General features: G+C 42.8%; 1 protein-coding gene across 6 annotated transcripts in view; it reads left to right on the forward strand.

Annotated features, from left to right (window-relative positions):
* Positions 1–12,164, forward strand: part of LOC124615696 (GATOR complex protein Iml1) — a 597,731-nt gene extending 585,567 nt beyond the window's left edge. For all 6 annotated transcript variants that reach the window (XM_047143737.1, XM_047143755.1, XM_047143765.1 and 3 more), the window contains one exon: positions 11,853–12,164. In XM_047143737.1, coding sequence (XP_046999693.1) covers positions 11,853–12,032 — 180 coding nt within the window. In that variant the 3' untranslated portion in view covers positions 12,033–12,164. The remainder of the gene's footprint in view (positions 1–11,852) is intronic.
* The last annotated feature ends 2,485 nt before the right edge of the window (positions 12,165–14,649 follow it).

Consider the following 14,649-nt stretch of genomic DNA (forward strand, 5'->3'; position numbering starts at 1 on the left):
AGTCATCTTGCACTACCCACGGGGCTTCCTGCTTGTGCTCAGAATGTGCTCCCTGGTGCAAAATTCCTATTCTGTGCATCTGCTACCTCTTCCTCCTGGCTGTCAGTTATCTTTCATGAAGCATCCTTCCCATTCTCTGTCTGCGTGCTCCCTTCATCCTTCTCTACCCTTTTCAGCCTCGCACCCCAGCTGACCTGCTGCCTGGCACAATATAGTCAGCCCTGACGGTGTAGCCATATGGATGTGTGTGTATGTGTATGCTTGTATGTATTTGTATGCTGTATATATGTGAAGAGAAATTCATCTGAACTCTAGCAGATTTTTTTCAGTTTTGTCTGTGTGCCTACCGTAACTCAGCACCTCCACTGTGAGTTATATATATATTCTGCCATAGACTCTCCATACTGTGAGTGTATTCTGCATTACTTGATTCACACAGATTAGCCCTTAGTGACATGGTGCAAAATGAAGCATTACCCAAGATTTCCTTAGACCATACATCTTTCTTCCATAAATTTGTTATATTAGGAAGTTGTTATTTGAAAAAAAACTTTGAAACTGGTTTACGTGATTCCTGCCTCAACACATTCTTGTTATTTCATATTCTTATAATATGACTTTGAGCAGAGCACTCAAGTTGAGACTATTTCTATTAGATTTTTATTATCATTAGCTAGGTATACATGAGTGCCATCCATTTTCCATGTGAACAGTTGGTTATTATTCTGCAGTCTACATAATTTTAATGTGATCTTAATTATGTACTAAATTATGTATAACAGTTACTTTTTCTGATTTTTCTTTTTTTTTTTTTTATCAGACAATGCTTTCATCATAAGATGTAGTTTTTCCATTTTGTTGTAAATATTTATTCCCATTAGATTTATCATTAAAAACAACATTTAGTTTTAAAGAATTTGTATTTATTTTTTGTTGCTGTTGTATTCATCTGCATCAATTATTCTTTAATTGCTTCTCTATTAGTTACACTAAACAACACTCATCACACTTTTGTCCTGCTTCAACATCAAATAGTACCAGACTCGCCTAACTGAAATTTAGCTCTTGCCATTCATAGAATCAAGAGTGGAAATAGGAATAAGCTTCATGGAGATGCACAGTTACTTACTTTAGTCCAGAAAGGTCTCTCTCTCTCTCTCTCTCTCTCTCTCTCTCTATCTATCTATCTATCTATCTCTCTCATAGCTGTATTAGTTACCAAGATAGCGGTATAAACTTTGCTTTTTCAAATGGAAGTATAGTAATTTGTACTGCTAGTATAATAGCACTAAAAGAGACAAATTCAAAGGCATTTCACGCTTCAAAACCTGATTAGCAGTTCAGAAAAATTACGATATTTAGACGTGAAACCAACTGGTATCTTATCGGGAAGTTTGTGTTACTGTGTGAATCTGTTGTGTCAGACTGATAGTGTTCTCCAACTTGATGCAGCTAACAGAGTCTACTTACAAAAGTGGAAAGTGGAGAAAAATTTAATTTGAAACTGATAGTAATCACACTTCCACTACATGTACATTTACATCTACATCTATACTCTGCAAACCACTGTGAAGTGCATGGCAGAGACTACGTCTATTGTACCAGTTATTAGCATTTCTTCCCATTCCATTCATGTGTGGAGCATGAGAAATATGATTGATTGAATGCTTCTGTGTGTGTTGTAATTATTCTAATCTTATCTTCATGATCCCTATGTTAGCAATACCTAATGGGGTATTGTATATTCCTAAGAGTCTTAGTACATGTGATTGGACCGACACAACAACTGGAAGGCAAAGGATGTGGCATCTAAGTGTATATTGAGTCAAGCACCCATCTTGTTGGTACCACTGTCATCATACTTTCTCTAGGAGAACCAGTAACACCTTGGTAAGACACCCCCCCCCCCCCCCCCCCTGCGGGCCCAGGGGTTAGAATAGGCCCAAGGTATTCCTGCCTGTTGTAAGAGGAAACTAAAAGGTGTCTCACACCTTTGAGCCCTTATTTGATGGTCCCCTGTAGGGTTTGACTCCAATTTTTCAAAATTTTCCCAAAGAGCTAGCCAGTTGCGGAAGGGTGCCTCACATGGTGCATCATGTCCATCGTGCATTGAGATCTTTAGCCCACTTTCTCGTTGTAGCATTGCACTCCTGCTCATCCTCCATCTCTTGAGCAAGGACACTTTCCTGGGTGCATTTTCCTCTGCCCAATATGCAGTGTCGTTTTCTGTGCCGACAATGGCCATGGAATTCGTTGCACTTAATATTCAGCATGGTAGCCAGTCCATTGTGGTGGGGCTGCCATGTACCCTGTTGGTTATAGCCCCAGACCACACAAGGATCCCTCTGCTGCTGCCTGCACCATTAACTCCCCACATATGCCAAGGAGCAGATGCCTGTCACCCTGGGGCACTGTGACTCCCGGCAATGGCCATCTTGCCAGGTGGCCTTTGCTGCAGCTGGGTAGCGTGGGTGGGGAGGGCCCTGACATGTGATGAAGCATACCACATCATCTCTTGATGGTGATCAAATTCCAGCAGTCTCTAAGTGTTCCAAGTCTGAATACAATGTAAGGAAGTATGATCCTGAATCGTTCCCCTCCCTGGCCACATCATGGGAGGAACACCAGGCTAAGGATGGCAACGAACCTTATTTGCCCCAGTACCTCATATGTATGAGAGCTGATGGGGACTCCTTTGTCTCGATGAAGCCTCAGTTTTTTGTAGAGCATTTAGAGGTCAAGTTTGGGGAGGTGGAGAGCTTGTCCAAAATGCGGTCAGGGTCAGTCTTGATAAAAACGGCATCTTCTGCCCAGGCATGGGTATTACTCGCTTGTGACAAGCTGGGGGATGTTTCCATTACCATCACGCATCACAAGAGCTTAAATATGGTCCAGGGTGTTGTATTTCACAGGGACCTTCTTTTGCAGTCTGACGATGAGCTATGAGCCAACCTAGAACGACTAGGGGTTCATTTTGTCCAGCGCGTCCATCGCGGTCCAAGAGATAATCAGGTTGCCACCAGTGCCTTCATCTTGGCCTATGAGGGTGACACATTACCCGAGAAGGTGAAGGTGATGGTCTGCTGCTGTGATGTCTAGCCATATATCCTTCCCACAATGCGGTGCTTTAAGTGCTGGAAGTTCGGCCATATGTCTTCCCACTGTACTTCCAACATCACTTGTCGAGATTGTGGACATCCATCCCATCCCAATACTCGATGTGCCCCACCTCCCGTCTATGTCAATTGTGGAGATCATCATTCCCCTTGCTCACCAGACTGCAGGATTTTACTGCGAGAAAGGAAAATCATGGAATACAAGGCCCTGGACCGACTGGCCTACACTGAGGCCAAGAGAAAATTTGAGCGCCTACATCCTGTGACTATGACCTCCTCTTATGCCGCCGCTATGAGAACAGTTGTAGACCCATCAGTTACGCAAGTTACAGTCGGCTCTCCGAGTTGGAAGACTACACCTGCCCCCTTGATCATGGGGGGCACTTCGCTCCCTGTTGCTCCCACACCACCTACCTCAGGAGCACTGTCCCCCCAACCATCGGGGACACTAGTCCTCACTTCTCAGCCAGAGAAGCATAAGTCTTCTTTGTCTCCTCTCGCTACAAAGGGGTCCGATGGGTCACTCCCTTCCCAGGTTTCCACTAGTGGGAAAGATGACACCCTCCAGTGGGTGAAATGCCCAAAAGCAGCTTGTCATAGGGCTTCACGATCACCCTCAGTCCTGGTGACTGAATCAGTGAAGCTCTCCCATCCAGGTAAACCCAAGGATCAGTGAGAGAAGTCCAAAAAGAAGACCCCCAAGACCAAGGGAATTGTGGTGGCACCCACACCACTGCTGCCTACAAGCTCTGCATCTGAGGATGAGGTGAAGATTCTGGCATCCTCTGAGGACCTAGATCTCGCCAGGCCCTCAGACACAATTGATATAGCCTGTTCAGGAAATAAGTCAGTGGCAGCAGGTGACCCTGAGGCATAGACTGCCTCATTGAGTGTTTCATGCCTTCCCAGTCTCACGATTATGTCATCCTCCAGTGGAATTGCGGCAGTTTTTTCCACCAACTGGCTGAGCTATGGCAACTGTTAAGCTTTACACCTGCTTTCTGCGTTGCCCTCCAGGAAACCTGGTTCCTGGCAGTGTGGACCCCTGCCCTTCACAATTACAAGAACCATAGTGAATATAATAGTGTGTCAGGTGGAGTATGCGTTTATGTCCTGAACTCCGTATGTAGTGAACCTGTGCCCCTTCAAACTCCTCTTAAAGCTGTGGCTGTCAGGATACGGACGACGCAGGAAATAACTGTCTGCAACGTATACCTCCCTTCCAGATGGTGCGGTAACCCTGAATGTATTGGCTGCACTGATTGATCAACTCCGTAAACCTTTCCTACTTTTGGGAGAATTTAACGCCCATAACCCCTTGTGGGGTAGCACCATGCTTACTGGCCATGGCAGAGATGGCAAAAATTTACTGTCCCAACTTGACCTTTGCCTCTTAAATTCTGGGGCCGTCACACATTTCAGTGTGGCTCATGGTAGTTACTCAGCCATTGATTTATCAATTTGGAGCCCAGGAGTTCTCCCATTTATCCACTGGAGAGCGCATGACGACCTGTGTGGTAGTGACCACTTCCCCATCTTCCTGTCACTCCCCTGACATCGTGACCATAAACACCTACTCCGATGGGCTTTAAACAAGGCAAACTGGGTTGTCTTCACCTCTGTTGTCACCGTTGAATCTCCCCAAGTGGTGCTGTCGATGTTGTGATAGAGCAGGTCACTACAACGATAATTTCTGGGTGGAAAATGCAATCCCTCATTCTCTAGGGTGCTCATGGTGAAAGACAGTCCCTTGGTGGTCGTCGGAAGTGGCAGAGGCAATTAAGGAGCATTGGTGAGCTCTACAGCAACATACGCGGCACCCTTCCCTAGAGCACCTAACAGCCTTTAAGTGGTTCCGTGCCCGCGTTCACCTGCTTATAAAATGACGGAAACAGGAGTGTTGGGAGAGGTATATGTTGATCATTGGGTGCCATACATCACCTTCCCAAGTCTGGACAAAGATCAGACGTCTTTCTGGGTACTAGATCCCAACAGGTATCCCTGTCGTTAACATCAATGGCATGCTCTCTACCAACGCAAATGCAATTGCCAAGCACTTTCCTGATCACTACACTCAAGCCTCTGTGTCGGAGAACTACCCCTCAGCCTTTTGCACCCTCAAATGGCGGATGGAAAGGAAAGTCCTCTCATTCATTATATGCCACAGTGAACCCTATAATGCCCCATTTACAGAGTGGGAGCTCCTCAGCGCCCTGTAACTTTGTCCCGACACAGCTCCTGGGCCAGATCGTATCCACAGTCAGATGATTAAACATCTCTCATCTGACTACAAGCGATATATCCTCGTCATCTTCAACTGGATCTGTTGCGATGGCGTCTTTCCATTGCAGTGGTGGGAGACCACCATCATTCTGATGCTAAAGCCCAGTAAAAATTCACTTGATGTGGATAGCTATTGGCCCATCAGCCTCACCAATGTTCTCTGTAAGCTGCTGGAACGTATAGTGTGTCAGCAGTTGGGTTGGGTTGGGTTGGGTTGGGTTGGGTCCTGGAGTCATATGGCCTACTGGCCCCATGTCAGGGCAGCTTCCACCAGGGTCATTCTACCACTGATAATTTTGTGTTTCTCGAGTCTGCCATCTGAATAGCCTTTTCCAGATGCCAACACCTGGTTGTCATCTTTTTTCACGTACATAAAGCATACAACATGACCTGGTGACATCGTATCCTTGCCACATTGTATGAGTGGGGTCTCTGGGTCCCGCTCTTAATTTTTACCCAAAAGTTCCTGTAACTTCATACTTTTTGTGTCTAAGTAGGTGCTTCCCATAGTTTCCCACCTGTATTTAGGAGAATGGCATTCCACAGAGCTCCGTATTGAGTGTATCTCTATTTTTAGTGGTCATTAACAGCCTAGCAGCAGCTGTAGGGCTGTTGGTCTCCCCTTCTCTATATGTGGATGACTTCTGGTACTGGTGTTGCTGTGTATCACCTGCAGGGAGCCATTCATAAGGTGCAGTCATGGGCTCTAGCCCACGGTTTCCAGTTTTCAGCTGCAAAGTCGCATGTCATGCACTTCTGTTGGTGTCATATTGTTCATCCAAAACCTGAACTTTATCTTAATGATCATCCACTCACTATAGTGGAGACATTAATTCTTAGGACTGGTTTTCGATGCCTGATCGACTTGACTACCTCACCTTTGTCAGCTTAAGCGGAAGTGCTGGCAGCATCTCAATACTCTCCGCTGCTTGAGCAACACCAACTGGGGTGCAGATTGCTCTATGCTGCTGCAGCTCTACAGAACCCTTGTTCAATCCCACCTTGACAATGGGAGTCTGGCTTACGGTTTGGCAGCGCCCTCAGCATTGCGTTTACTCGACCCAGTGCACCACTGTGCGTTCGCCTTGTGGTGGGGGCTTTTAGAACAAGTCCGGTGACCAGTGTCCTGGAGGAGACTGGAGTCCCTCCATAGCAGATTCGATATGCTCAACTGCTCGCCAGTTATGCTGCGCACATTCGTAGTTCTCCTGCGCATCCAAATTACCGTCTCCTTTTCCCACCCGCGGCAGTTCATCTCCCGCATTGGCAGCCCAGGTCAGGGTTCACGATTTTGGTTTGCGTGCGATCCCTTCTCTCTGAACTGGAGTCCTTCCCTTTACCGCCTGTACTTTAGGTCCATTCAGTCACACCTCCATGGTGTACCCCTCGGCCAAAGCTTTGTCTGGACCTTTTGCATAGCCCTAAGGACTCCGTTAACCCCGCTGCTCTCCGCAGTCGTTTCCTCTCTATTCTTGATGTGTTCTGGGGCTCTGAAGTTGTTTACACCTATGGCTCGATGGCTGACGGTAATGTAGGCTTTGCCTATGTCCACAGAGGCCATACTGAACAGCATTTCTTGCCCGCTGGCTGCAGTGTATTCACTGCAGAGCGGGGCCATATCTCGTGCACTGCAGTACATCCGTTCCTGTTCTGATGAGTCGTTTCTTATCTGTTCTGACTTCCTGAGCAGCTTACAAGCTATCGACCAGTGCTACCCTTGGCATCCTTTGGTAGCGAATATCCAGGAGTCCACCTCTGTCCTAGAACTGTCCAGTCGTACAGTGGTGTTTGTGTGGACCCCAGGACACGTTGGAATCCCAGGCAACAAACTTTCTGACAGGCTGGCCAAACAGGCTATGCGGAAACTGCTCCTGGAGATGGGCATCTCTGAAACTGACATGTGTTCTGTTTTACACCGCAAGGTTTTTCGGCTTTGGGAGACGGAGTGGCATAACAGTATGCACAACAAACTTCGTGTCGTTAAGGAGACTGTAAATGTGTGGAAGTCTTCCCTGCAGGCTTCTTGCAGGGAATCAGTTGTCCTTTGTTGGCTCTGCATTGGCCATACATGGCGCTCACATGGTTACCTCCACCGACGCGAGGACCCACCTCAGTGTCGCTGTGGCTCCCAAATGACAGTCATCCACCTCTTGCTAGACTGCCCACTTTTAGCTTCTGTGCGGCAGACTTTTAAATTTCCCAGCACCCTACCTTCGGTGTTGGATGACAATGCCTCAACAGCAGCTTTAGTTTTATGTTTTATTCCTGAGGGTGGGTTTTATCATTTGATCTGAGTTTTAGCGCATGTCCTTTGTCCCTCTGTGTTGTCCACCTTAGGGCTTTTAGGGTGGAGGTTTTAATTGTTTGCAGAGTGGCTGGCTTCTCCTTTTTTATTCTCATCGTCAGCCAGCCATGGTAATCTGCCTTCTTGATTTTAGTTTCTTCTCCCTGCTTCTCGTGTCTTTCTGTGGTTTTCTTGTTCTGTTTTGTCCATTGTACTGTTTGTTGTCATTCTGTCATTTGTCTGGTTCTTCCTTACTCCTGTTATTGTGCTGTATGTCTTCGTTTTTTTCTTTCCCTTGGGTAATTGTTCTACTGGGAACAAGGGACCTGATGACCTTGCAATTTGGTCCCTTTCCTCCCCTTTTAAAACAACCAACCAGCCAAAATTGATGATAAAGTGTGCCCTTCATCCTTTACCCATTAAGGTTTCTTCAGTGAAGTAAGGACCAGTCATGTTGTCTCCAATAATCTTGCACAAAATGTTCACACTCTGTTGCCCCACTTGCCTCAACCAGAGTAGATTTTCATTGGCCCGATAATGCATATATCTTACATTCAGCCTTCCATGATTTATAAAGGTGGCTTCATCAGTAAATAGAATTCTTTGAAGAAAGAGCATATGTTTGTGACATTGTATTACAATCAAGTGACAGAATTCCATGAGTGTTTTGCAGTCCTGCTGGTGAATGTATACATGATATGGATGGAAACAATGTACACAAAATATGAACAATGTTAGGATGACTTATTACAGTGGCACTTCCAATATTCCTGGAGCTAAAATGTGATTTACAAGCAACAGCTGCCAGAAAGACTATTTCTTTTGCTCTGCCTGTTGTCATATGTGCAGTATTCCAGTACCCTTTCCAAATTTTTGCCCAAAGTTGACCAGAAATTGTCTGCCATTCACACCTTACATGATTCAAGCACTACCAATTTCATGCTTTGTGAGAAAAAACCAAGCATTGATATAACACCTCCCCCAAATTCTCAATGTTCCAGTTGGTGTTGAAACTATGTAGTTGTCTGCTCCAGGAATCACCTATGTGCAGTTTGAGGTATAATGCATCTTTGTTGTTGGAGAAAAAAAAATGTAGATTGTAAATTTAGATTTGAAATCACTGGTTTATTACTCAGTAGGTTCATTTCAACTTAGTCATACACTACTTCACCATAAATCACACTGTTGCGCAATGCAATAATATAAATGCTCATGACAAACGTGATGTGTGACCTCTTTCAAATCCAAACATGATCTTCCACTTTGATGTCCCAGTGAGAAATGTAGTGGCTGTAGTCAAGAGTCAATGCATTAGCTACAATTTAACCACCTTATGAATGTGACAGAGGGAAGACAATATTTATGATAAAAACTAAACAGATGTTGGTCATTTTCATGTAATAATTCTACTTATATGCACTGATCATTAATTACAGAGACATAATTTATAGTTTTTGTGTTTGACAGTACAGTGCACACGAATCTAGTACTTGTTTTGAAATGAAGGCAAACTTATGTTTTAAAGTTGCTTTTCTCTGAAAGTGATGTTGTAAGTTTTGTATATTACATGAGTATTGTAAAAACCAAATAGAACTCCAGTGTCAACAGTTGGGAAAATTAAGTTTGTTTTAGAATTTTGATTTACAGTTCAGTGAAAATGTTTCATATTGTAACAATAACTTAATGCAGCAAATTTGACAAGATTTAAAGCGTGTTATGAATACTCCATCTTCTAAGCTTTCTGATAAGCTATAAAATTTCAAAAGTTAATTAATTTTTCTGAAATAAGCAAATTATTAAATCAAGTAAATTGTGAAATTACGAGGGCAGTTCAATAAGTAATGCAACACATTTTTTTTCTCGGCCAATTTTGCTTGAAAATACTGGAAATTTCTTGTGGAATATTTTCAAACATTCCCGCTTCGTCTCGTATAGTTTCATTGACTTCCGACAGGTGGCAGCGCTGTACGGAGCTATTAAAATGGCGTCTGTAACGGATGTGCGTTGCAAACAACGGGCAGTTTCTTTTGGCGGAAAACTAGGGCATCTCTGATATTCATAGGCGCTTGCAGAATGTCTACGGTGATCTGGCAGTGGACAAAAGCACGGTGAGTCGTTGGGCAAAGCGTGTGTCGTCATCGCCGCAAGGTCAAGCAAGACTGTCTGATCTCCCGCGTGCGGGCTGGCCGTGCACAGCTGTGACTCCTGCAATGGCGGAGCGTGCGAACACACTCGTTCGAGATGATCGACGGATCACCATCAAACAACTCAGTGCTCAACTTGACATCTCTGTTGGTAGTGCTGTCACAATTGTTCACCAGTTGGGATATTCAAAGGTTTGTTCCCGCTGGGTTCCTCGTTGTCTAACTGAACACCATAAAGAGCAAAGGAGAACCATCTGTGCGGAATTGCTTGCTCGTCATGTGGCTGAGGGTGACAATTTCTTGTCAAAGATTGTTACAGGCGATGAAACGTGGGTTCATCACTTCGAACCTGAAACAAAACGGCAATCAATGGAGTGGCGCCACACCCACTCCCCTACCAAGAGAAAGTTTAAAGCCATACCCTTAGCCGGCAAAGTCATGGTTACAGTCTTCTGGGACACTGAAGGGGTTATTCTGTTCGATGTCCTTCCCCATGGTCAAACGATCAACTCTGAAGTGTATTGTGCTACTCTTCAGAAATTGAAGAAACGACTTCAGCGTGTTCGTAGGCACAAAAATCTGAACGAACTTCTCCTTCTTCATGACAACGCAAGACCTCACACAAGTCTTCGCACCCGAGAGGAGCTCACAAAACTTCAGTGGACTGTTCTTCCTCATGCACCCTACAGCCCCGATCTCGCACCGTCGGATTTCCATATGTTTGGCCCAATGAAGGACGCAATCCGTGGGAGGCACTACGCGGATGATGAAGAAGTTATTGATGCAGTACGATGTTGGCTCCGACATCGACCAGTGGAATGGTACCGTGCAGGCATACAGGCCCTCATTTCAAGGTGGCGTAAGGCCGTAGCATTGAATGGAGATTACGTTGAAAAATAGTGTTGTGTAGCTAAAAGATTGGGGAATAACCAGGTGTATTTCAATGCTGAATAAAACAACACCTGTTTCAGAAAAAAAATGTGTTGCATTACTTATTGAACTGCCCTCGTACATTTCATTTTGTATTCTGTAACTGTTCAGAATGCTTTTTGTTTTATTATAAAAATTGTGCTCATTATCAAAATAGATTGAGTATCATTCATAGTGAAATTGTTTCACTATATGTTAGTTTTGAATATTTACATGTTGCAAATGTTGTTGTGAGTGTGGTTTATTGAAATAAACCTTCATTTGCTTGGCTAATTGTAAGAATATAAGCTGAACATTACACTGTTGTACAAGTACAGGTCTCAAAGATAGTACACCAGCGTTTATTATTTAAATCGTAAGTTTTATATACCAACTACTGAGCACACAAACTGTTAATGAAGAACCTGATCCACGGCAGCAGGTGTCGTACTACTATATATATGACCAGGTTCAGTCACCTGATACTCCAGCTGTTGTACCATTCAACAATAATTTTTTGCACGTTCATGGAACTTCGTCATTCTTGTTAGTCACGTTTTTGCATACAGCTCGGTTGTTCTCTTTGTGTTCCTTCTGCATCCTCCTCAAAGAAGTAACATTTCTAGTTTCTCTTGGTATGTGAAAGACAATTATTGGTTTTCAAACTAATCAGCTCTCAACACACATGAATGTCACAGTGGAATGAAAAGAGACTGTACATCATTTAGTGAGGACCTACAACTCATTTGAGGGTGAATAGAATTATGTTATAACAGTGCCAGAAGTACCTGAGATAGAGCATATTCATTCTGTATAGCAACAGGCAGGAGTGACCAACCCTCAGCTTGGGAACACTGAACAGCATCTCAAATCAGTATTCCAGCTCATGTATTCTTTCTTCAATTTTTGCACATGATGCGAACATCCTCTGTTTTGAGTACAGTTTACTTTCAGTCCCAAATCATGGTCATTCATTAATGATTGAATTGAATTCCTGTAAATAACTCCAAAATAGTGTGTGGGGAAAGTTTAAGAGTATTAAAGTAAATGTAAGCCAAAATAGTTTACCATGTAATTGATGCATATGGCTACAGATATAATTCATCATATGTGTAGGTTGGATTCCTGTGGTCATGGAACCACATGGTTAGCCGCCGATGGAAGTCATCGTCTACACCGGCTACAGGGGATGAAGGATTCCAAACTAAGCTTCTGAGAGATTTCCGTGATTTTTGTGCAAATGGCAACAACAGGCTGCAGAATTACTGGAACTCATGTTGGCTTCTTAAGAAGTGAATGTTTCTTGTTTTTTGTTTGTTTTTGGTTCCTATTTTAAAAGTTTTGTATAAAAGTAATGTTTTGTGTATCTGATTATCTATGTTTGTACAAAGTGTCTAATGGTAAAATATATTTTTCTACAAAAGCGTATATTTGTTTTCATGTTTTAATTAATCCCAACAAACTTTCATGGCTTCTTCTTTACACAGTCTACCTTTCCATTTCACATTTTCCTGCATCTGAAAAGTAGTCTTACTTTACCTTAAGTTTCCTGCCTAAACTGTTGCTTTTCTCCTAAGAAATTCATAATAATTCAAATAGCTATTGAGAAGTACAAACTGGACTGTGACTATGAAGTACCATTTACTAAAGATACTTCATTATTTTCAACTGTAGTTCATTATTTTCATTTGTTGAATCATGCTTTTGACATCCCATGTTAATGTGAAAAGGCGTTTCCAAAAGTAATCACATCAATAGGAACATCTCACAGAAGCTATTTGATAACAACAGGTATTTGAAAATCCATCCAGACTTTTAAGTACTTCAGTTCCATGAAAGAGTCATGAGACATAGTTCGTAAATTTTTAGCACTAGTACAGGTTTGTAAGAGGGTACTGATTTCTCGAAGAAAGACATTTAATGACAAAGTAATGTGCAATGCACGGAACAAGAGCGAAACACCGAGCGAGGTGGCGCAGTGGTTAGCACACTGGACTCGCATTCGGGAGGACGACGGTTCAATCCCGTCTCCGGCCATCCTGATTTAGGTTTTCCGTGATTTCCCTAAATCGTTTCAGCCAAATGCCGGGATGGTTCCTTTGAAAGGGCACGGCCGATTTCCTTCCCAATCCTTCCCTAACCCGAGCTTGCGCTCCGTCTCTAATGACCTCGTTGTCGACGGGACGTTAAACGCTAACCACCACCACCAAGAGCAAAAGAGTTTGAGATGTCACTAACAATGAAACAGGGAGAGACAAACAAAAACATAACAACATACAAATTTGGAAGGGTATGAAATATAAATAATCTACACTAGTTAGCAAAGTTTGTGGAACAGCATTTTTGGAGTTTTGCGGGTGTAACATACTGGGATGGTTTTCAAATAACAAAATTATGAAATGAAATCAATCATCAAATGAGACTAATTTTTTAATTGCCAATCATCAGAGGGCAAGCACGCTGCCACACATTAATTTCGTGCCTAGACTACTTACCTAGGAATCTGGTTGTGCACTGTTGCATTGTAACCAGTGAAAGTTTTTGAATCATAAATGTCCAGACAAAGGAACAGTCAATGAATTAAATGTAAAATATTAAACAAGATGGCATAGGAATAGTCCACAAGGGCAAGAATGTCTCTGACAACAGTTTCAATCTTGATTTTATATAGTTCATGAAAACAAATTATATTGAATGATGGTATTACAGAAGCTAATATTATTTGTGTGAAACAAACAAAATGGAAAAAAGGAGTGCAGTCAAAGCAATCATAGAGTACATAGGTAATGTTTAACTTGTGCCACTGGCACTGTGCAGTGCACCATTACATTAACCTGAATAAATTCCTCACATTTAACAGTTCACACAAGTCTGTCTAAATAACCAATTTATGTACAGCAAAATTCAGTATCAAAGTCTATATTAGCTCTCAATGAGTTCACAGTGTGTGATGTCCCTTCCCTCCTCCTTCGCCTAAAGCTGTCGGCACACGGACCGTGATGTAGAACGACACTCAGGAACAATGTGACTTGTGCATACGGTACGTGGGCCTCAACTTGCTATATGCGATCACAACACACTCCAGCGACAGTTGCGGGATGTTTCTAGCTCATAAATCACACAGTATACTTAACGGGTGCGCGTAAAATTCCCACATTAATTCTACCAAAACCCAGTTTCCTCCATTGCCCATGGGCTGGTCACGATGTTCTATATTTAATATGCACAAATAAAAACTTCAATACCCATGTACATGTTTTAAGACGAAAAGGAAAGTACCATGTCCAATAAGTAAGGACACAGGCTTATAAAAGTTCTATTACAAACAGTGTGATACAAATTTGCAATAGTTCTCCACATAAGATAAACATTATTTCATCATTCCCACATGTTAGTAAAACCCCTAGGTCAGCCTTACTTGATCACTGTTCCTACCCAGTAGCAGAATCTTTGCATTATGTGCATTACGAAGCGTAAAAGAAAAAGGAGCAAAATATCTTTATACAAGTAGCGCAAGCCGTCCTATAGATCAAGCCAATCGAACAAACTCACTCCTCAAAAAAAGGTGAACTTATATTTACATAACATCAAATACTATAGTATATACTTACATTAAACTAATAATAATGCGTCAGAACCTATTACACCAATGTTGAAAAAAAAAATAAATAAATAAATAAAATCAGACATGGCGGGACACAAACCATCGGCATTTCATGCATGTCGATAGAAGGTTGTAATACTACTCACTGTGCTACATAGACAACAAACCTCATATAGCCAATCTTAATATATTGACACTTGCTAAAAGCTTTAATCGTAGCTATGTTGCTAATTGAAATTCAATTATAACAAATTGTACCAAGAAAAATGCGTTTTTGGTGCATCCTCAGTAGGCTATGTCGTTGCCTTC

This window comes from Schistocerca americana, chromosome 1 (assembly GCF_021461395.2).
Source record: "Schistocerca americana isolate TAMUIC-IGC-003095 chromosome 1, iqSchAmer2.1, whole genome shotgun sequence".
Taxonomy (NCBI): Eukaryota; Metazoa; Arthropoda; class Insecta; order Orthoptera; family Acrididae; genus Schistocerca; species Schistocerca americana.